Source organism: Macrobrachium nipponense, chromosome 19 (assembly GCF_015104395.2).
Source record: "Macrobrachium nipponense isolate FS-2020 chromosome 19, ASM1510439v2, whole genome shotgun sequence".
Taxonomy (NCBI): domain Eukaryota; kingdom Metazoa; phylum Arthropoda; class Malacostraca; order Decapoda; family Palaemonidae; genus Macrobrachium; species Macrobrachium nipponense.
Genome location: NC_061088.1, coordinates 59,356,718 through 59,380,604, shown reverse-complemented (window position 1 = coordinate 59,380,604; position 23,887 = coordinate 59,356,718). Strand labels below are relative to the sequence as shown.

The following is a 23,887-nucleotide window of genomic DNA, read 5'->3' as shown; positions in this document are numbered from 1 at the left end:
GCTTACTTGGAACCAAATGAAACTCATAACCTCCAACTGACGACTGCCATTCAGAAATCACTTCATGATCATGTTTCTGTACAATACCACAAATATATCCTTTGAACAGCAGTTGAGCTACGACCCGAAACATAACATAATTTCTTTCTCCTTGGCTCATATATTGTTGGAAATAACATGAAAGTGATTGATAATTCTCTCATATATATGTAATAATTATATATATATATATATATATATATATATATATATATATATATATATATATGTATATATATATATATATATATATATATATATATACATATATATATCTCAAGTATAAAAGGCCCATTAAGGCACTCTGATTTAAAACTAGGGACTATATTTCAGTGAATGACAGAACAGGTTACAATGGCAAAATATATCGTGAGAGATATGCCCTTAGGTGAAGCCTGGGGTCCTGCTAAGGCGAAGTTGGTTCTGTTAATTGTCTTCATCCACTTCATCGTTGCCTTAAGGAAGATATAGTCTATATGGTCAGAGTCCCAGGCTCCATTGGAAAGGTTGATCCTTTTATCTTGTTATTTTATCAGTGAAGATTCTACCATCTGACATTTGGGATGAGTTCCAATCCATGGCACGGTTTGTGTTTTTTATATGATGGAAAATTGCCGAACTATGTTGTCCATATCTAACAGAGTGCTTATGTTGATTTAATCTTTCTGATAGAAATTTTCCCGTGAATCTATAGTGTGACTTCACAATCCCTGCAGGGGATCTCATAAACCCTAAGTCTTTAGAAACTGGTTTCTGCTGAACGTTAATTAAGGATTTCCCCAATACATTCGGATAAGTGAAGATGAAATGGTTGGGTTGGCCTAAGGTTTATGTGAACTCTTGTAAATTATCCACGTGAGGGTTTGTGAATTTTTCCTTTTCTTTGTTTTCTCTGGGTTTGTAAAATATGCTTATTGCTTTATATATGGCTTTTTCTATTAAGATAAGTTGATTTCTGATAGTTTCAAGTTCTATGTTAATAAAATCTGGGGAGCAAATTCTCAGGGCTCTAAGAAATAAGTTAGTACTTGCTATGCCCAGTTTAACTGAAATGTCATAATAGCTGTAAAAATGTGTGCATGAAATGGAGAATGGCGCTTTCCTGAGGACAGTGAATTTGTAGTTGTTAATTAGCACTGATGATTAAGACATCTAAAATTGGGATTTGGCATCACCTAAGGGCATATCACCCAATATAATATTTTGCCAATGTAACCTCTTCCTGTTTTAAGAGAAGAATTTATATATATATATATATATATATATATATATATATACATATATATATAATATATATACATGTGTGTGTGTGTGTGTGCGTGTGTGTATGTATGTAAAGATATATAAACAAATTAAATATATATTAGCCGCAAATAAGCCGTTTATATCGAAAATAATGAAGCTAATTGATGACTGAATGGTTTGACTGCTGATTGGGTGAGGCCTTTCCATATGTAATCCAGTGAGTTAAAACCAATGCAGTGGCTGTTTCACATTTGTTTGTTCCTTTGGAACTCTGAATCCTTACTCTATTAATTAAGGGACACTGCACATTGGTTGTTTATTTGGAAAAGAGGAGACTAGTAGTCTTCATCTGATGATTTTCTTGGTGGTGAAATTTACACAACAGTTCCCTTTTGGGTCAGTTTTTTTCTAATTAGTGTGAATTCGATATTTCGTGGTTTCCTTCTGATGAGATTCAAAAGTACACAGATGCAACGTGCAAAATGACTAAATTATCCTACACAGTTACCAACCCGCCACCAAATCCGCAGGTGCATCCCACCAAGCAAACGAGACGGACAGCTCAGCAGTACTTACCGTCATGGAGGGAGTGTGTGAGTTTTTGCTCTATGACTCACTGTCAACCAAATTTGAAGTGTTGGAAGATAAGACACTTTGGATTTATGACAAATTTAGACAGAGGAAAGAATGGAGAATATCATACTCTCTTCATAAGTTACGGCAGCACCCAGACAAGTTTTCTGAATATTGAAGAATGTCGCAGAAAACCTTTGATTTGATTCACAAGGTGTTCATTCTCGGATATCAAAATTTGACACTATACCCTATCAGCTCCTTCATGGCGATTTAGGTGTAGTCTGCCACGTTGCCAAATGCACTTCTCTGGAGTTTTAAAGACCTACCAATATCTTTTACCCCTTTTGATCCATGGGCCTGTTATTGTCTCATGGGAGCCATATACTTCTGATTGATCCATATTTGCCTCAACTTTCCCTAGAAAATCTTTCTATTCTTCCAAGTCTGTTTTTCACATAGACCTACTGGACTTCCGCACTTTCAATTTACATGTTTTGTGTTAATTTACCTACTTATATTTGTAAATTCCAAGCTCGCAGAAGCTCTCCCATTTGTTGATACTTGTGTTTGTGTATATATATATATATATATATATATATATATATATATATATATATATATATATATACTATATATATATATATATATATATATATATATATATATATATATATATATATATATATATATATATATTTAATTTATATATATAGATAGAAATATATATCTATCTATATATATAGATATATATATATAGTATATATATATATATATTATATATATATATATACACACACACACACACACACACACAGATAGAGAGAGCGTGGCATAAATATACTTAGGTTATGCAAGTAAATTATCGGCAGCTATTTCATTTATTAGCCATATAATATAATATAGTCCCTCGTTTCTTTCCATTAAGAGTATTCATAACATTTTTCTATTCTTATATCCTCTTTTCTATACAGACTTAGTTCCAGCTTTGTCATTTACTCGGAATATTTCATTGTTTTGTTCTTCGTTATTGTATATGATTTTATCATCAAAATACAAGATTCATTTGCATGAATACCATACCCGACGAAAAGTATCTTTTTGTGTTTTAGTCGTCATAAGGTTTTGTGAAAACAAATAGATGATTATTTGGGCCATGTATGTCATATAGTGATATTAAAAGAAAAGAATGCCAAGACTATATATAAATATGTTACTGCACGTTATATATACAAAACTTTTAAGTAACAATTCTTCATTTATATAAGTAAATTAAATCTGGGAACTAAAAAAAAATATATTTGTATTAAGAATTGTACCAGCCCAGCATGAAGGATGATTAAGCGAGTAGCTTTCCCAGTAGGGGGTTGAATCCCGGCCGTTCGACGTCTTTATGCCCTGAGGTGAGCTTCACATCTGAGATACGAATGGCAGCGCTGGAAATTTTTTTGCCACGTTCAACAAGAAACGTGGTGTTTTTTTTTAAGATAGAAAATGACGAGGGCTTTTAATAATCATAAAAAAATCATCATTTGAATGCCAGATGGTTAACTGTAAAAAGGGTAAAAATCGAAGAGATAATCCAGGATCATCAGATATCACACGGTCACAAACTTAAACATAGAGAAACTAAAGCTTAGCCATGCAGAGTCCAAAAACATGTATAAAACCGAGTTTATTCATTTTGTTGCTTATATTTATCTGCAACTTTTTTCATTGTGAAGGCATTGAGTTTAAATAAACCAACACTTAAATTTAAAACACTTCCAATATTTGATTTGATGGAACAATATTCAATTATAATACTTTTAACTGTCATTACATGGGATTAAAGCTATTGCTTGATACCAGTTAATAGGATGATCTAAATATCGCATATGTAAAGGCCTGTCCACACGAGCGGGCCTGATCGGCGTGCTCCGGGGTTGACGGGCAAATTCTGGCGGGTTTGAGCGTGAATGTTGTCCACACGGGTGAGGCGATGGAGAGGTGGGCGTGCCCTACGATGCCAGTAGTGTGTTCAGTGCGGTACGATAAACATGGTGCCTACCGCAAAGAAGAAGATATTGTGTAGCATGATAATTGCTTTGTGTGTGACGAAAAAGAAGAGAATATGGTGCAAAGAATGGTGCTGTAAAAGAAATGTATATGGTTAACGTACGTCTGCCAGGGTCGAAGCTCAAGGCATCGGGCACCACAATGGTGATTTTGCTACAAGACCCATCGGGAAATTTGACGGTTTGCCCGTCAAGTGTGCCCGTTAGAGGGGAGGTCCGCTGATCAGGCCCGGTCGTGTGGACAGGCCTTAAGAATAATGCATTCGATATTTGTCCAGTTCTCACAGAATATTGGTGCTGTTTGATTCGTTGTGAAAGGGATTTTCCGGTTTGTCCGTAATATATTTTATCACATTTTTTACAAGGAATTTCATATATACAGCTGGGAACATCTTTAGGAGAATCTTTTATTAATAAGCCCTTAACATTGATATTACTGAAAAGAACGTTAATGTTAAAAAGCTTTACAATTCTAGGAATTCCTAAAAACCTATCATTATAGGGTAATTTTAGAATGTTATGCTTACTAAATTCAAGTTTGTCATTAGTGAAAAAAAAAATGTTTTTCTAGCTCTTTTCCATGCCACATCTACAAAAGTCCTCGGGTATTCAAGTTTCAAGGCAATTTCATAATTACTTTTAATCTCAGAGTCAATTAACTGTGGGCTAAAGACACGTAAAGCCCTTGAGAAAGTGTTTCGACCATCTTGAAAGAAAGCTTCAATTCAAGCTGAAGAACCTTATTGCTGAAAGCGATTGGACTAAGCATGCCAACGTGGACTTCATGATTAATTTATCAGACAAACCAGTGGATAAGTGCTACGACAGCGGCTTTTGGATATGGATTAAGCTTAGCTGTTGTTAAAGGTAACCTGGACTATGTCGACATTTCAAAATCATTTTGTTATTTGGAATAACTTAATCATAATGTATGCCCTGAGGACATCAATATTTGTAAAGGTATTGTGTATGGTGCTACGGCCAAGCCTTCTCCCCCTAATGTACCCGTAAGATTTCTCCAGGCTTATAAAAAAATTAAAAAAGGCGAAACAGTGCAAGCAACAAAGGCAGATAAGTCTAATATGGTGGTAATAATGAATAAAAGTGACTATGTACATAAAATCATGGCATTATTAAATGATAGTGATACTTACACGAAACTGAGGTCTGATCCTACACAGACAGTGAACTCTCATTTTAGTGAACAAATTAAATCCATTCTAAAGGGCTTGGACCATTTAATTAAACAGTTTACACCTTTAAAAAATGCGCATCCCTTCCTTATTTGTATGGTTTAGCAAGACAAAAAATCAGTAACCCTATCAGACCAATCATTAGTTCAGTAAGCTCAGTTACGTATAATTTATCTAAATGGCATGTGAAAATTCTTACACCTTTAGTTGGAAACATTTCTAACACGAATGTAAAAAAAAAAACAATGTCGATTTGATAATCAAATTGAATAGTTTAAATTTGAATTTTGATTTTAATATGGTTAGTTATGATGTTGGCTTTAATAACAAAAGTACCTGTAGATGATTTACTTGAATTTTTGGAGGATGGATTAGAACCTAATGATATTCCTTTAACTGTAGCAAGCCTCATTAGTCTCATAAGGTTATGTATCAAAGACAGTAAATTTTGTTTTAATGGGGAATTTTTTGTACAAAACTTCGGCATGGGTATGTCCTTAGCAATATTTACATGGAATAATTTGAGACAAAACTCTTACCAAGAATTTTCCTCCAAAAAGTTATATGGTTTAGGATATGGATGATATTTTCTGTATTTGGCCAGTTCACGAAAATCTCCAGGAATTCCTTATGAATCTCAATAATTTAGTCCCTTCTAAAATATTTACTGTAGAAGAATGAAGATATTATAATTTGAATTTTCTTGATGTAGCTGTCTATAGAAATGATAGAAATTTCAATATTGCCTTGAAACTTAAATGCCCAAGGACTTTTGTAGATGTGACATGGAAAAGGGCTAGAAAAACATTTTTATTTAACTAATGTCAAACTTGAATTTAGTAAGCATAGCATTCGAATGATGAAAGGTTTTTAGAAATTCTTAGAATTTTAATTCTTTTTAACATAAATGTTGTTTTCAGTAATATTAATGTTAAGAGTTTAGTCATGAAAATTCTCCTAAAGATGTTCCCGACTGCATATAATAAATCATATTCCATATCACGCGCCGCCCAACCACCCCCTCCCCCCACCCCAACCCCTTTGAACTCCGCGGCTCTAGCCTCTGTCCACGCTGTCTCCACTTGTAGTGTCTCAACACTAGCCTCTTCAATCTTCAGCAATTATCAGGGATTGCCATGTCGTTGGTAACAGCACTTTTCTTTAAATAAAAAAGGTTTGAGATTTGTCCACAGCCCTGAAAGGAGAATCCGCAATAACGTTTTCTTTGGCCAGAGTTTGGTGCATATTAAGATCAGATGCTTGGCAATGTAAAGACCATCTTGAAATTCTCTTATGGTTATGCTTATGCTTACATTTGTTAATGAAGGTTAATAGGTTATTTATGATCAGTATTTACGTCAATATCGAAACTACTGAGAAGCGTGTACACTTAAAAATGCATTAAACTCAAAATTAGACTTAAAGCTTCTATATCAACAATAATACTGTAATTTAATTGGTGGCTATTGTATTTTTTTGTAAAGTCGGAAACGGGATGCAAAATACCGTTATGTTTTTGTACTAATCCACTGCCTGCTCCTCCTACTTCACTGGAATCAACCTGTAACTCGAATGGTAGATTAAAATCTGGCGATATCAACACTGGTTTAGAAATTGACATCAATTTAAGTTTATGGAAGCCATCATAAGATTTGTTTTACCAAAAAAACTTTACATCCTTTTTGACAACTCTGTCCATGGGTAGGGTCCATCCGAGAAGTTCTTACAAAACATTCTGTAACTTCCCACGGTTCCCTAAAATCTCATCACTCCACGTGTAGATAGGGAGGGACAAATCCTTTATGATCTCAGTATGGCAGTAACAGGTTTCACTTGGCCACTTCCAATTCCATGTCCTAAATACTGAAGTTCAGATTTTCCAAATTCACATTGTTAGGGAGAGTGAAATATAGAGTGGGTGGCGTCATCTTTTTGTTCAATATACTATTCAACAGTTTGAAAAATAATTTCGATGGAAAAGAGTATGATTAGTATGAGTTGCTATTTCGTCATGAAAATTCTAGATAACAGAGCAAAAGTCCTGTGGAGGATTGCAGAAACAGTATTTAATTCTAAATTTAAATAATCAGAGCTATAAACATTCATAGCCAGATCCGTGAACGTACCTTTACGATATATGCCATGTAGAATCCTGCCGAGTTCCTGGAAACAAGAACGTCCAAAAATGGCAGCTTGCTGTTAGATTCCTTCTGTGGCGTCAATTTTATGTTAGGGTGTTGAGTATTAACGAAGTCCGAGAAAGTTTTAACTAAAATGCTGTTTCTACCCACCTCTACAGGGCTTTTACTCCGTCATCTGTTGGCTGACTTTTCATAAAGAAATAGCAAATTTCTTACTAGTTATTTCAGGAACTAGTGTTTCCCATCAAATCTTTTTAAACTGTTAATTAGTATGTTGACTAAGAAGATGACGCCACCTGCTCTAAGATGAATATGCACTCTGCGTTCACCTTTATGCAAGAGGGCTGGTTCCTTCAGAAAGAAATTTCTCAACATCATTCAAAAGGAACTTCCGTCTCTTAACCTTGATCTTATTCCGAAGATTCCCCGGAATAAGTTTAAAGACAAGCTCAGTCTTTTATTTACATCCAACGTTACATTCAAGTACAAGTGCTCCAGATGTAGTCATGGGATCTCAGTGGGATGTCCTACAAGGGTGTTACGAGTAGCAACGCTAATACCATGAATGATTCCAAAATACGTAAAACTTAGCTTTATAGCTTGACACGCCTGGGAAAGGGATCATGGATAAAATTTTAAAAATGGTAAAGTTGTTTATAAAAGGTTGGATAAACCCACCAGAAGATGGATTCAAGGCGCCCACATTATGTTAAATAATACTTTTGATGGAAGCTTGGGCATCGATGAAAATAATATTATAAACAATGAAATTTGTAAATGTGCTGGTCTACGTAATTTTTGAAATATATCTGGTCTGTTAAAGCCTTCCCAAAATGAAAGTAATAATTCAGAACAAATTCACCTTGTTGGCTTGTGAAAGACTCCCAGTTTCATCTGCTGAGAAGGTCTCAAAGAATTTTAAAATTGACTACGGCCCAGCAACCTGATTAACAGTTTTATTTTCTGTAATGTTTGTTTATACGTTTGGTTTCCTGCTTTACTTTGTTTCCTGAGTTGTATATTATACTTCATTGGTCATCAAGTCCTCAGCACTATGTTTTGTTAAAGTAATTTCATTGTGGATTTCACCTTACATTTCACACACACACACCCATATATATATATATATATATATATATATATATATATATATATATATATATATATATATATATATATATATATATAATATATGTGTGTGTGTGTAACTGAATCATGACTATATGGAACGTGATGAATATATAAATTAAGACAAATGCCTCGTAGGAAAAAGTAAAACAACAGAGTGGTTGCCAGGCCTTTCGACTACAACGGTCCTTTATTAGCAGTCTGAATAGAAATAAAAGTAAGGCTACAGGAAAGCTCATTTGATTTACAGAAGACATACACATATCCCTAAGGATAGGGATTATAAAGGAGAAGATGCACCTGGAATCCAACACAGTTGAAGAATTAGTGGACCTACCAAAACAAAAGTAAATTTTGAGAGGTTTATACAAAAGATTAGGCCTAACGGCTCGAAAGCAGGGAGGAGTCAGCTAAAGGATTATTCAAGGGAAGAGACTGACCACCAAAATTGACCTTGGAATGAATAAGCTGATTACATATTTATAATGTCTAATATATTCTCCTTTTGGTAAACAATAACAATATTGAAAAATGAACATTCCCAAAAACTATTAAACATACAAATACATAGAAAATATATATAAGACCATTAATTAGTAATTAAGTCAGTGATTTTATTTTTAAGGTCATTCTTGAACATTTTACTAATACAGGTGTCCAGATAATACATGCCAAGGCTAAGGCTGAAATACCACTGGAAGTAAGCTGTATAATTGCAGATTCTAAAAGATTTCGAGATCTTTTAGAATCTCCTACCAAACATCTCACTTCCAGTTGTATTTCAACCTTAGCCCTGGCATGTATTATCTGGACACCTGTATTAGTAAAATGTTCTAGAATGACCTTAAAGTTTTTGAAAATTTTAATTTTTAATAATGTTATTGTTTACCAAAAGGAGAATATATTAAGCGTTGTACCTTTATAAATATGTAATCAGCTTATTCATTCCAAGGTCAATTTTGGTGGTCAGTCTCTTCCTTTGTATAATCCTTTAGCTGACTCCTCCCTGCTTTCGAGCTGTTAGGCTTAACCTTTTGTATAAACCTCTCAAATTTTACTTTTGTTTTGGTGGGTCCACTAATTCTTCAACTGTGTTGGATTCCAGGTGCATCTCCTCCTTTATAATCCCTATCCTTAGGGATATGTGTATGTCATCTGTCAATTAAATAAGCTTTGCTGTACCCTTACTTTTATATTTCCACTAGCTGACCAACCCAGTGCTGCCTGGGGAAAACTCTGAACGACAACTGATAAACTCTCTCTCTCTCTCTCTCTCTCTCTCTCTCTCTCTCTCTCTCTCTCTCTCTCTCTCTCTCCTGTTAAGATAGCTGCTTCAGTTACACAGCCAGCATTTTTGAAATTTTATATTTAACCATTTCTCACCCCTATTCCTACTGGTTCTGAACTTGGACTTGAAGGGATTGGGAGTGTCACTACTCATCTCAGCGACCTCAAAAGCTATGGATTAGACACTAATATCAGTAGTTTTTGGTTATTTTAGATGTCACTACCTTCCCACCACTTCTTTCTATCAGGACTGAACTTAGACTTAAAGGACACCAGGAATGTCACTATTCATCTCACTGACTCTGAAAATTATAAATTAGAAACTAATATCTCTCATTTTCAGCAATTTTTCACTTCGCCCCCTTCCTATTGGGGCTGAACTTCGAGCTGAAGGGCATTGGGAGTGTAACTATTCATCTCAGCAACCTCAAAAACTATGAATTAGACACTAATATCTGTCATTTTCAGTTATTTTTACATGCTAGTCCCTTCCCACCCCCTTTTCATCACACTCCTTCCTATCAGGGCTATACTTGGACTTGAAATGAATTAGAACTGTCACTATTCATCTCAGCAATCTCAAAAATTATGAATTAGACACTAATATCTGTCGTTTTAGGTTATTTGTACAGGTCACCCCCTTCTCACCCCTTCCCATCCCCTCCCTATTGGAGCTGAACTTGGACTTGAAAGGCATTAAGAGTGTCGCAATTCATCTCAGCGACCTCAAAAACTATGGATTAAACATTAGTATCTGCCATTTTCAGTTTTTTTACTTTTTTTACTTTCTTGCATGGAATGCATTTCAGTAATTATGTTTTCGAGTATCTTTTACTGCCTCACAAGTGAAATTATGTTTGTCACCCGTATCTTCATTGCAAGATTTTTTGTCATGATTGCCCAAATGATTTAGCTGCGCTAGCCATCAAGTTTTTTTTTTTTTTTTTTTGTTTTTTTTTTTTTTTTTTTTGAAAGCTTTTGGTTTCCCGCATATATGTTTACATGCTTTTATGATCCAAGGATGGATTTATATCTTCATGTAATCAGTAGCCATGGAGTTTACACCAAGTTATTTTACCTATCAAAGTTCTCATGTGTTAACATACAGTTAATGGACATCTCAATTAAAGGAAAATTTAATTAAAGACATTTGTCTATAGAAAAATTCCTACAACATTTTGTGACGAAGTGCCAAGTATCTGGTTACTACATTTACCATTCATTAATTGTTACCTCACAACAGCCAGACACCTGAACCTTCATCACAGGTACTAAACGACTGAATACTCCAAAGGCAACAGTGATCCCTTAAACAACTTACCAGTATTGCAGAAAATCAGACTAAGTTCATCAAAACAGGTGTGAGGTAATCTCGTATGAAATCAAATTAATTAAAGGGCATCATTCCATCAAAACCTTTAAAAGTCTAAGTATTTCCCTGATTCCAGAAGTCTAAGTACTTCCCTGGTTCCAACGATTCACAACAGGATAAATAATCAGCAGCTACATTGTTTTTGCCACTAAATTGCTGCACTCTTAAATTATACTGTTGCAAGCACAAAGACCACCTGGTCAGTCTTTGATTATAATTTTTCATTCGCTGGATAAATGATAGGGGTTTGTGATCAGACAACACTAAAATTTCCTCATTCCTGTTCACATACACTTCAAATTTTTTCGATGATGTGATTAAGGCTAAAGTTTCCTTCTCGATTGTTGAGTATACTTTCTGATGTTTTTTCAGTTTTGAAGACATGAAGCACACAGGATGGTGGATATTATTTTCATCTTCTTGAAGTAGAACGGCTCCAGTGCCACAGTCCGACACATCAACTTGTATCGTAAATTTCTTGTTGAAGTCTGGAGCTTGAAGTACCGGTCTTGAAGTTAAAATGGCTTTTACCTTCTCAAAGGATTCTTTAACACTCTGGAGTCCAAACAAACTTAGCTTTGGGACTAGTTAAGTCTGTCAAGGGAACTACTATGGCTGAGAAATTTGGGCATAAACGACGATAGAATCCAGCCTTGCTTAAAAATCTCTATAGCTGTTTCCTGGTAGTAGGTGGGGTAGCCTTACAGATACCTTCTACATTTGCATTTACTGGAGCAAGAAGGCCTTTTCTAACTTCAAACCCAAGATACTGCACAGTTGCCTTCCCAAACTCACTCTTCTCTAGGTTGACTGTTAGACCTGCTTCTTGAAGTTTCTTGAAAACTTTCCTCAGAATATTCAGATGTTCTTCCCATGTTGTAGACTAAATCACTATGACATCCAGGTATACACCTACTCCTTCTATAGATCCTAGTAGTTGATCTATCACTCGTTGGAATGTTGCAGGTGCATTCATCAGACCAAATGGCAGGACAGTATACTGATTCAGTCCAAAAGGAGTAATAAAAGCTGACAGCAACTTAGCATTCTTATCTAAAGGAATTTAATAATATCATTTCAACAAGGCTATCTTGGAAACAAACTTGGCTTGCCCAATATTATCAAGTAACTGATCTATAAGTGGCAAAGGATAATTGTCAGTCACACTGATAGAATTCAGTTTCCTATAATCAGTACACATTCTAAATGAACCATCAGGTTTCTTCACTAACACGCATGGAGAACTGAAGTGATTAGAACTGGGTTCTGCTAATCCATGTTGCAGCAAATACTCAACTTCCTTCTTCAAAACATCTCGATGATACGGTGATAAATGATAGGCTCCTTGCTTGAATGGTTTTCCATCTTCTTGAATCTTGATCTCATGTTTGGTCAGATCAGTACGCCTAGGTACACCTGCAAAAATTTCTGGGAAATTTCTGATTACTTCACTTAAGTCTTCACCTTGTTCAACACTCAGATGTTTCAGTTTATCCTCCAAATTTTCCAAAATTGAAGAATTATTCATCTTGCTTTCAGCTCCCAATTTGTAGCCATCATCGTCTTCTGTAGATGAAGTTGTTTGTGTTATTGACACAGTTTCAGTTTTAGTTTTTGAGAAATAAGGTTTCAAGAGGATCACATGTATCTTCTTTTGTCTTCTTCTTTCTGGTGTTTCAATCACATAAGTTCTATCACTCAACTTCTGAATTATCTTGTAAGGACCTTGAAATTTATTAGTGAGGGGGAAATCTCTTGAGAAGTAAGAATACTAATACTTGTTGACCAACATTAAAACTTCTTAGCTTAGTCTTAGCATCATATATCCTTTTCATTTTCTTTTGACACTTTCAAATATTCTAAAGAGAATTTTCTAATCTCTTTCAACCTTTTCCTTAAATTCCTCAAAATATTCTCTTTGGATTTCCTCTTGACTTTCTCCCCAATTTTCTGCAAGAACCTTCAACGGTCCTCTCAATTCTCTACCAAAAATCATTTCATTAGGTGAACATCACATACTTTCTTGATAAGCATTCCTAACTTCAAACAACATTAATAGGGAACCAACATCCCATTCTCTTCCTGACTCAGAACAATACTTTGTCAGCATACTTTTCAATGTCTGGTGGAACCTTTCTAAGGCACCTTGTGTCTCTGGATGATATACAGTGGATAACTGTTGTTTCACTCCTGACAAATTTATCACATCCTGGAATAACTTGGAAGTAAAATTGGTTCCTCTATCACTTTGTACTATTTCTGGTATACCAAACTTTGAGAAAAACTCACAGTTTTTCAGCAACTATCTTGGCAGATATGTTTCTAACAGGGATCGCCTCTGGATATCTTGTCACAGGACACATTAATGTTAACAAATACTCATTTCCCTTCTTTGCCTTTGGCAGCAGTCCAACCATGTCTATAATCACTTTGCTAAAGGGTTGTCCTCTAACTTCTATAGGTTGTAGGGGGGCTTTCTGGATGGTTTCATTCGGTTTTCCAACTATCTGGCAGGTATGACACTCACGACAAAACCTGTCAACATATGTGAAGTCCAGGCCAGAAAAAATATTTCATGATCTTCTCCACAGTCTTCCTGATTCCCATATGTCCAGACTCATGGGCTACTGCTACCACTTGCTTCCTCAATGGATGGAATCAAAATTTGATGATATTCGCCCCATACAGCATCTCCTGGTATATCTGTAGGTCTATACTTCCTCATTAGCAATCCTTCCTTCAGATAATAACAGGTAGGAGTTTGTTGTATCTCTTCTCGATCCACAACTCTGAAGAACAAATCAGCTAACGATGCATCCTTTTTCTGCAAGTCCATTAGCTTCTCTCTTGTCACTTGACCAACTTAAAAAGGGTTGAATTCTCTATATCTGCTAACTCAGCTACTGTAGTTTCACTACTGTCTTCAGGAACACTTTGACTACTTGGAGTCTCTTCAGGAACAACAGGTTCTTCTTCTTCATTGCCGTCTTCTTTTTCATGGGAAATCTCTTCTTGGTCAGCACTATGGGAAACATCACTTCCCTGGAATAATCCTTCTAAGCACAAAGATCCTTCACTTGATCCTTCTTGGGTGTGTAAATCCTCAGTTTCTTCACTTGCAGTCGTAGTCCTCTTCATACTTCTGGTAGTTAAACAACTAGGAAACAGGTGGGGGTTATTCTTCTCCAACTCTACTGTAGGACTAATGCTCAATGGTTTGTCTGTCACTACAGGACAAGGAATAAATAGCACACCACCAACTTCATTCCCCAACAGAACATGTACACCTTCCACAGCCAGTGAGCCCTTTACAGCAAAATCAACATTCCCTGTCACCAATTCACATGACAGGTTTAAGCGGCATATAGGAGTTACTGCCTCTCCTCCTATACCCTTCAAAATAATTGAATCTCCTGTGAGACTCTTCTCCAACTGAGGGTGAGAACCACATACTACCACACTACGGTTACTCCCTGTATCACGTAATATCTTGACTGGTACCCGCACACTTCCTCCTTGAGTTGACAGCATACCCTCATAGATATATGGCTTAAAAGCCTCCACACTGCTAAGCCACTCACTGCTTGAGGTTACATTTCCACTAGTTGCTAAACATTCAGCTTGTTTAGTTTCAGTCTTCTGTGGAGTCTGATTCTCTCCCACTCTGCTCTTCGTAGTTTGTTTCACCTGGTCACCTTTCACTACTTGACCAACTGGCTTTGACAGCTGTTGATTCCAGTAACACTCTTGACTGAAGTGTCCAGCTCTTCCACACTTGAAACAGACAACATTAGGTTTCTGTAGCTGTCTTGAAAAATTGGAAGAGGATTTCACATTAGCTTGCTGAGGTGTATTACCTTGTGTACTCTTGGTAGTATCACTTGTAGGTTTCCCAATAAATTTGTTCCTGATATTTGGATGAGACTTAAGACCTGGGCGTTGTTGATTCTGGTACTTGACATTGTAATTGCATTTGCTACTAATTATATTGTAATCATCACTCAGTGTAGCAGCTTTGTCAAGTTTCTTAACTTCTCTCTCTCTTAAATAGGCTCTTTTACGTTCAGGAATTCCCCTAAGATATTGTTCAAGAACAAGTAATTCTTCTAACTCATCAAAAGTTTTAACTTTAGCAGCTTCTAACCAGCGTTTGAAACACCTTCTCATTTTGTAAGCATAATCCAAGAAGGTTCCCTTCTCATCTTTTCTGAAATTTCTGAATCTTTCATTGTAGTACTCTGGGGTCATCTGGTAAACTTGTAGCACACTATGTTTAAGTACCTTGTAGTCTTTACACTGATCAGCTGTTAAGGCTAGATAAGCACTTCTCCCTTTACCAATTAAGACACTTTGTAGCAAAACTGACCATTTATCTTCTGGCCATCCCATACCTGAAGCCACTTTCTCAAAGTGATAAAAAACTCGTCTGGAGCATCTTCAGTAAACTTAAGGATTAACTTCTGTACTCTTACTACATCAAATACAGGGCCTTGATTACCTTGGTTAGGGTTAGACGGTGTCACAGGTAATGTGGATCTAGCTCTTATCAATTCCATCTCCCTTTCATGTTTGCGACTTCTCTTTCCTCTTTTATCCTTTCTCTTTCCTCTTCTGCTGCTTATTCCTCTTCTCTTTCTCTTTCTCTTCTCTTCCTGTCTTCTCTTTCTCTTTCAGCTTGCATTTTCAGCTTAATCAAATTCTCTTCTGCTTCAATGCGTCTAAGCTCTAACTCTGCATCACTTTTCTCTTTCTTTTCTGCTTACTTATTCATAAGATCAGCACGTGCTATATTCAACAACTCTTGAGCTAATTCTAACTCATCTTCATCAGTTACTCTACCAGAGACTATCAATGATTCCATAGCAATACATCTTATTTGTGCCTTTACCATACTAGTAGACACATAACCACCACAGGCCACTGCTAAAGCACTCCACTGTGCTTTAGTCAAAGTGGTTTCAGATAACACTTGTATGGAAGGGGCTGCTAAAAATTCCTGAATCTTGAACTGAGCCATTTTCTCTAAGTTATCAACTTACAATTCAATACAATAAATGCAAAACAAAACTATATGGTCACTCACCTAACAAAATATATCCTTAACACCACCAGTATAGACTAGAGTGATAATGAAATCTGTTTTTCCGGGTCAGGGCACCATTAATACTTGTGACGAAGTGCCAAGTATCTGGTTACTACACTTACCATTCATTAATTGTTACCTTACAACAGCCAGACACCTGAACCTTCATCACAGGTACTAAACGACTGAATACTCTAAAGGCAACAGTGAGCCCTTAAACAACTTACCAGTATTGCAGAAAATCAGACTGACTAAGTTCATCAAAACAGGTGTGAGGTAATCTCATGTGTAATCAAATTAATTAAAGGGCATCACTCCATCAACAACTTTAAAAGTCTAAGTATTTCCCTGATTCCAGAAGTCTAAGTACTTCCCTGGTTCTAACTCACTTCAAGTAAATTGAATAAAAACAGCTCAATTACCACTCTATGTTTCTACCTAAGCTAAACATAATCATATATAATTATACGTGAAAAAGAAAACACTTATATAAATTTTAAATACAAAAATTTATTATTAAACTGAAAATCTATAAGTGAAATTGAAAATATCAGGGAAAATTGCTGTTACTTGAAAACAAAGCAAAGTTTAATTAATTCTTGAATCAATTAAGTAAAATTAAATCAAAATTTATTTATCACAAAATTCAAGAAAACCAATTCAATCAAAATTCAGAAGTGTTAGGTAATAATTAAAATTTGGAAATTAATTCACAAGTGCTAAACAACAATTAAGTTAACTAAATTGTGAATGCAAAAGAAGACACAGAAAAAGGTGTAAAATACCAAAATTGCAAAAAGCACTAATCACACAGACTATAAAATAAAAACACATTTAATAAGAAAAATGAATAAATGCACATGACCAAAAATCACTTCAAATGAAACAAACACAAAACATAAAAATTGCAATGTGTAAAAACTTGAATCGTTTCATTCAAACCATTGTAACTTGTAACTATTAGTTCTCTAAACCATTGTAACTATTAGTTCTCTAAACCATTGTAACTATTAGTTGCAACTAATAAAATTTTCACACTTTACCTTGGTACCAATTGTCTTTCTGCTGCAGCTTGTTTCAAATTTTTCACCACACAATTCACCATATTTCAAAAAAGAAAAGGCGCCGTTACACACTTGTACAATATTTGTTCAGATTCCACGAAAACACTAAATAATACTAAATAACTCTAAGAAATATCAAATCTGAAATCTAAAAGTTATGAGTGACCATTCAGTAAGTTATGTTAATATGAAATCAAAAGTGATGTGAGAGAGAGAGAGAGAGAGAGAGAGAGAGAGAGAGAGAGAGATAAATGCTATGAGGACTTAAGTCTGAATGAACACTTTCTTTCTCCTTTATGGGCCCTTCAAGAGACAGACGGGCTCAAAACGTTTTGGGCTTGTGAAAGATGATACAATCTTTCTAGAAGCTTCTAATATGACGTAACTTTACAGAAAAATCGTGAAATCACCACGTGCTATTCGGCAAAGACGTACGTTTCTGGAACAAATTTGAGCGAGCAAGTATGATTGACATGTTATGAAAACAACATGGAGACCGCGAGCTCCCTTAATCTCGAGGCGATGACAAGTAGGGGGAAACAATACTATCATGGATTGGACAAAGTTAATCTCTCTCTCTTTTCATTCTACGTTATATATTGACTTTTAAATTATGTAATGCAAAATCTGAACACACATTTTAAGACATCCTATAACTCTAAGCTAGCTAAGGAATCTGAAAAATGTTGCAAAACTCTAGATAACATTTCATACATTCAAGAGAGAAGATATATACGTTATAAAAGTAGCAGCATATAATAATCTACATTCATTTGCTTGGTTTAAGGATAGACAAAGACAACTGGCTGGAACATGTACAGGATTAAGTGCATCACAAATGTGTGGTTCCCAGCTGAACAAAGAGAAGGGTTCAATCTATATATGAATCTCACCGTGCATATCTCTGTTAAACTCTGTCTGTCTGTGTGTGACTTTTTTTCCTTAGCAGTAAGTACAGTACTATATATGATGGCTACTGAGAAGGATAGAGATGCCAGCAAGGCTGAGTTTGTTATGATGTGTCTCTGGGCGAGTTCAAGGGCCTGGAGGTCAGTGATGATGATGTGGAGGAGGTGGTGGAGTCACAAAAATGAGCTTGCCAGAGAAGAACTGTGTTGCCTTTAGAGGGAGCAACGACAGACAACTGCTAAGGCATTGTCTTCAGAGCGGGAGGGAAGGAAAGACGTCCCTTGTTCATCGATAAAAGAAATGTGTATTAAATTAAGGAAGCTGCAAAGTTTCCATTAAAAATATCACTCTGCCAAAGGTGTGGCAAACTGTAACATAAATTTGTTGAATAACAATGCTATATTTCACTTGAGGGACAATTTACTATCAAAGCAACAACAAACATCAGTGTACAGGTTTTTATGGAGAAAGAAACACAGAGAGTCTCAAGATGAAACCGACAGAAAGAGACAAAAAGTGGAGAAACCGCAGAAGCACAGTTGTCTGTTGCTTTTATGGAAGAGGACTTCCATTCCAGACACTAACAGCTCTCCTCGATCTTCCTTGCCATCTTTTATGTATGTAGGCCGTCATTTCTCCCATTCAGTAAGTTCAATGAGAAAATATCGGTATTCATTTCATTTGCTGACAGGTTTTTTATTATTATTATTTCTGCATATTACTACGAAATTCAGAGCCTTTGTCCCGGTGATTTTCTGGAATAACTTTTTGTTTGTGTATTTGACAAAGATGTTACTTAGCCATAGTATCCTTTACACCCTTGCCTAATTTTCGGCAGCATTCTTTATTACTTATATTATAGAAAAGTATATTCACAAGAGTAAAATAAAGTAGCCGAAGCCAGTGGCGAAACTTTCCAATGAATGGGTTCAAAGTTATACGTGACATAAACATATGACGACGACCGACTCCTCCCACAAGGTGATGACGACAAACTGCTGTCTCTGAAAATCTGAATGAATATTCGTACCTCGTCAAGGGTTCAAGAATGGCGGCTATGAGAAGTCACTGTCCCCGTGGTTGCAGGACAGCTTTTGTGATTCGACTTGCACAAATGTTTAGAAGTGAGGGAGCCCGTGGTAAACCCTATGTAAGCTTGAACAGGTAAATGAATAATAGGGCCCTTTTTTGGGTAACGAGTGTACTCGGACATCCAAGGCTACCAAGTTTTCGTCATTTGTTGACTTCCATAAGGTGCAGAAAGATCATTATATATGCTCCATTTATTACAATGATCATCACTGTCATATTAGGAAAACTATCAAAGGAGTTGTAACGAATGCCAAAGTTTTCTTCACTTTGTTAATTGATTTTTACTTATATAATTTTTCAATGGAGAAATAATGATAGAAAGTAATTTCTCGGATTACTTGTGGAAAGCCTTTTCATCAAGGATTCTAGCACTCGACCTCATGGCATAAATCTTATATACTACTAATACTACTACTACCACTACTACAAAATGTAAACAAGGAGCATTGGTTGTATTTCATTGTAGCCAGAAGAGAAGACTTTTTCACGAATAGCCAATTTATCCATCGATGAGGTGGTTAGTTAATGACGTCATTTGTGACGACATTATATCTTCGAAAGACATTCCTCTGAGTTTGCTGGCGATGTCTACAAGAAGTCGGTGTTACTCTTATAATTACCAGAATTATGCAACTTTCGTAATACAGAATACAGTCAAAAATTAGGTAGGGATGTAAGATACCCTGTAACAAAGTTTCATCTTTGTCAGATACGTTGATAAAATTTTATTCCGGAAAAAGACTGGGACATTGGCTATGAATCTCATAGTAAGCTTAATATATTCCAGTCATAATGTTTTGATTTATTGTATTCTTATATAAATCGAGTTCCCATTATTTCGTATGGGAAATGTTCGCTCGGTTTAAGGACAATTTGGTTAAGGATAGCTTTTTGGAACAGATGAAGTCTTTTAACCAAGGTATGACTGCACTTCCTTAAATTTCTCTTAAGCGATTTATTTTTAATACAGAAAATCGTCTCATTGTCAGTTACATGAGGCTTACAATGTTCACATTTCTTTATATATTTTTTGTTATCGTTTTCTTGTCTTATTTTCTGTGAATGGATAAAATAGTTAGCCTTTAATTTTGGGCATTTCCATTCTCATCATATAAAGTCTGCTCTCACTTTTTTTTGTTTTTATATTTTTTCTACCTTTCTGGATGATTTTTACTCCTAAAGTTCTGTAGTCAGAGCAAAGTTTACAGACATTACTCAATTGTGTTATCTTAGCAAAGTCTTGTGACTGGAGCTTCTGAGGTTGCACGTGAGAGAGATCCCCAGATGTGTACTATATCTGCTGCATTGACAGTTCAAGTTCAGCTTTCAGTACTACCGCGAAATTTTACAAAATAATAATGATTTCATCTTCAGTCAGTTTTTGAAGGTCAAGCTAGTTTCCTGATGATGAATTATTATGAATAAAAAGTTATGTCCCCTTCCTTGATCAGTGAACAAACTGCAGGTCTTGTCTGATCCCTCCCCCATCCACCACACCACTCCCCCTCTCAAAAAAATAGCATCTCGTCCTCTCTAACAAGACTGCAAAACCCAATGAAAAAACTTCGTAGCCTGTTCATCAAGGTTTTAATAAAGACTATAGTTCCGCACAACACAGTTGTTGGAATGACAAATATCATATCACCATCCAAGAAACTCCCCGTGTCTGTTCTTGGTGTCTGGTAATTCGGAGGCAACCTAAAGTTATTCCATTGATGCACGAAAAAGAACTGAGATCATTGTTTTCGAAAGCACTGACTATCTTTACCAAGAGAACGAATGTTTTGTGGAATCAGTATTATTGTATGTAATGAGATATATATATGTAAATATATATATATATATATATATATATATATATATATATATATATATATATATATATATATATATATATATATATATATATATATATATTATATATATATATATATATATATATATACATATATATATATATATATATCAATATATATATATATATATATTCTATATATATATATATATATATATATATATATATATATATATATATATATATATATATATATATATATATAGATATATATATATATATATATATATATATATATATATATATATATATATATATATATATATATATATATATATATAAATGTGTGTGCACGTAAAACACATATATTTCGCATGTGTATTTGATGTACAGAAAACAGCAGTCATGGATTAATACTGATAAAGATAATGACAATAGTAATAAGTGAAATCATCACTATTAAATATTTCGTCCATATCATCATCATTATTGAGGCTATTAATAGAATCTATGACAGGAACAGATTCAGTTTTGCATGACTTTTAATGGACTCCTGATCATTGGCTTTTGCTCTCTTTCTCCTTTCAGTAAAATTGAACAGGTTTTTATATAAAGCATTTTTCTCGAGTATATATTCTCGAGTATATATACCTTAGCCTAGGGCAATTTAGCTGTAGCTCTTCCTTTGAAGAATGTTTTATGCGACCCCGAAAGTGATCTTGAACCCAAATCTTGAGTTTGGTAGAGTAGCAGCAGTTCGACCTGAAATATCGAGGTGGCCAATACTAAAGAAACTTCAGAATCGATGAAGAGAAGGAGGAGTCACGAAAGGCCAAGGGCAACAGTCCTCTATTCTGCCCAACAAAATGAAGACAGACTTCGTGCCATTGGCTGCACATGCGCCGACGATGATTATTTAGTGACTTATACTGTTATTCTTTCTATAACTAATCATAATTTCATTTGACTCATAGTTTTGCCTAGTGAGATGTAGAAGGATTTAAGAAAACAATGCACAGTATAAATGCGAGTTTGTAATCATTGAACTTTTCTGCCTGACATGCCGTGAAGTTTGTGAACAGACTTATGCTTGCATTTCTGCAGGAGGATTTGCATGCATCACTCTGAGCACGAATTGGTTCAAATTGCAATATATTAGGTCACGATGCAAATGGTATTCCTTTAGTCATAAGACAACTGTAAGAGCTCTTTCATTTGTTCAAATTCTGAGTACCTTAGACTTCTTTCATTCCTGAAAGAGAACTGTGACGTATGTTCTCACATGGACTTTTCACCCTCTTGGCACTATATGTGTATCACCCTCTGATTCTTGTCTGTTTCAGTTCACTAACTCCCACTTGGCTCTGAAAGGCTCGCCTGGTGTACCTTATCTTGCTCGAGGTAGGGGCCTCACTGACTGTCACACTCGTCTTAATTAATTACCATGTCACCCTCCTCGTGCACTGCCGCCGGCAGCTGCTGCTGCTGCTGCTGCTGCTGCTGCTGCTGCTGCTGCAGTGCACAAGTGCTCCCCCTCACAGATTTCACGGTCTCTTCCACATCGGACCTTAGGCGGCGCACAAGACTAAGAAGAGCCGACTTGTCGTTTGAAATGATCGGTACAGTATTCAGAGATGCTATAACCAAAACAGATGTTGAAGAACCTGAAATCTGTGAGGAAAATTGAATGGCTGTTCCTCCATTTGTTACTTTAGCTCTCTCAGGTATGTTTTCTTTTTCTTTCTTTTTGTTGTCAATCATTTATGCCGTAGCCGTTCTCCAGTCTGGGATGGGTGTCCTTGCTGAAGGAAACGACGCTTGAAATCTCAGTTGGCTGACTCGGTTTACTATAGCTGCTTCTCATTATCCAATGCTTTTTTGTATTGTATCTGTTTATATGTCCAGTTGCTTCATGAAAAAAATGAATGCTTAAGTTTTAGAATATATTCCATATAATAATCTACATCTATGCCAAAACTTTCATATCAGTTTTGCTTTTATTTTCATACACATGAATCTGTGCGAACAACATATTTAGATTGTAAGTCCCTAAATATTGATGCTTCACTCTAACATCGGAAGCTTCGTCTGTTTTTATAAGAGCCAGAGAAATCCAGAAAATAACAAGACTCGTTGTTGATTCAAGTTTTCAAAATATGAACTATGACTAAACAGAGGTTTTGACAGGTCACTTATCATTTTTGTATAATCAATAAATATATATATATATATATATATATATATATATATATATATATATATATATATATATATATATATACATATATATATATGAGATCCTCACGTGAAAATGAAAGAAGGAGGTACCAAGACTTTCAACTTTAATTCCAAAGTCATCTGAAGATGACTTTGGAATAAAAGTTGAAAGTCTTGGTACCTCCTTTCATTTTCACGTGAGGATCTCTTATATACTTCACCCACGGGACCATTGTGGAATTGCAAGATATATATATATATATATGTGTGTGTGTGTATATATATATATATATATATATATATATATATATATATATAATATATATATATATAGCGAGCTAAAAATGTTCTTTAATATCTAATTCGCTCTACCTCGGAATTAGTATATTTTCATATATGTTAACCGCAGAGGAATTTTTTAGTCGATAAGAAATTCGCTGTGCGGTCCAGACTGCTTCACTGTGCGTCCTGAATTTGTTGGTTCAATGGTTCGCGCCCGTGAGCCGATGAACTTCTTATCGACTAAAAGATTCCTCTTCGGTTAACATATATAAAAATATACTAATTCCTAGGTAGAGCGAATTAGATATTAAAGGACATTTGTAGCTCGATGTATGTATATGAATCACGGTAATGTAATATGACTGAGTGGTTACACAATACCTAGGGAATTATTACCAGCCCGAGCATGC

The 23,887-nt window shown here is 35.3% G+C and overlaps 1 protein-coding gene across 10 annotated transcripts in view; it reads left to right on the top strand.

Annotated features, from left to right (window-relative positions):
• Positions 1-23,887, top strand: part of LOC135217401 (regulator of G-protein signaling 9-like) — an 835,664-nt gene that overhangs the window by 784,582 nt on the left and 27,195 nt on the right. The window contains exon 17 of one of the 10 annotated variants that reach the window (XM_064253302.1): positions 22,322-22,379. The exons of the other annotated variants lie outside the window; for them this stretch is intronic. Coding sequence (XP_064109372.1) covers positions 22,322-22,346 — 25 coding nt within the window. The 3' untranslated portion in view covers positions 22,347-22,379. The remainder of the gene's footprint in view (positions 1-22,321; positions 22,380-23,887) is intronic. 10 annotated transcript variants of the gene reach the window in all.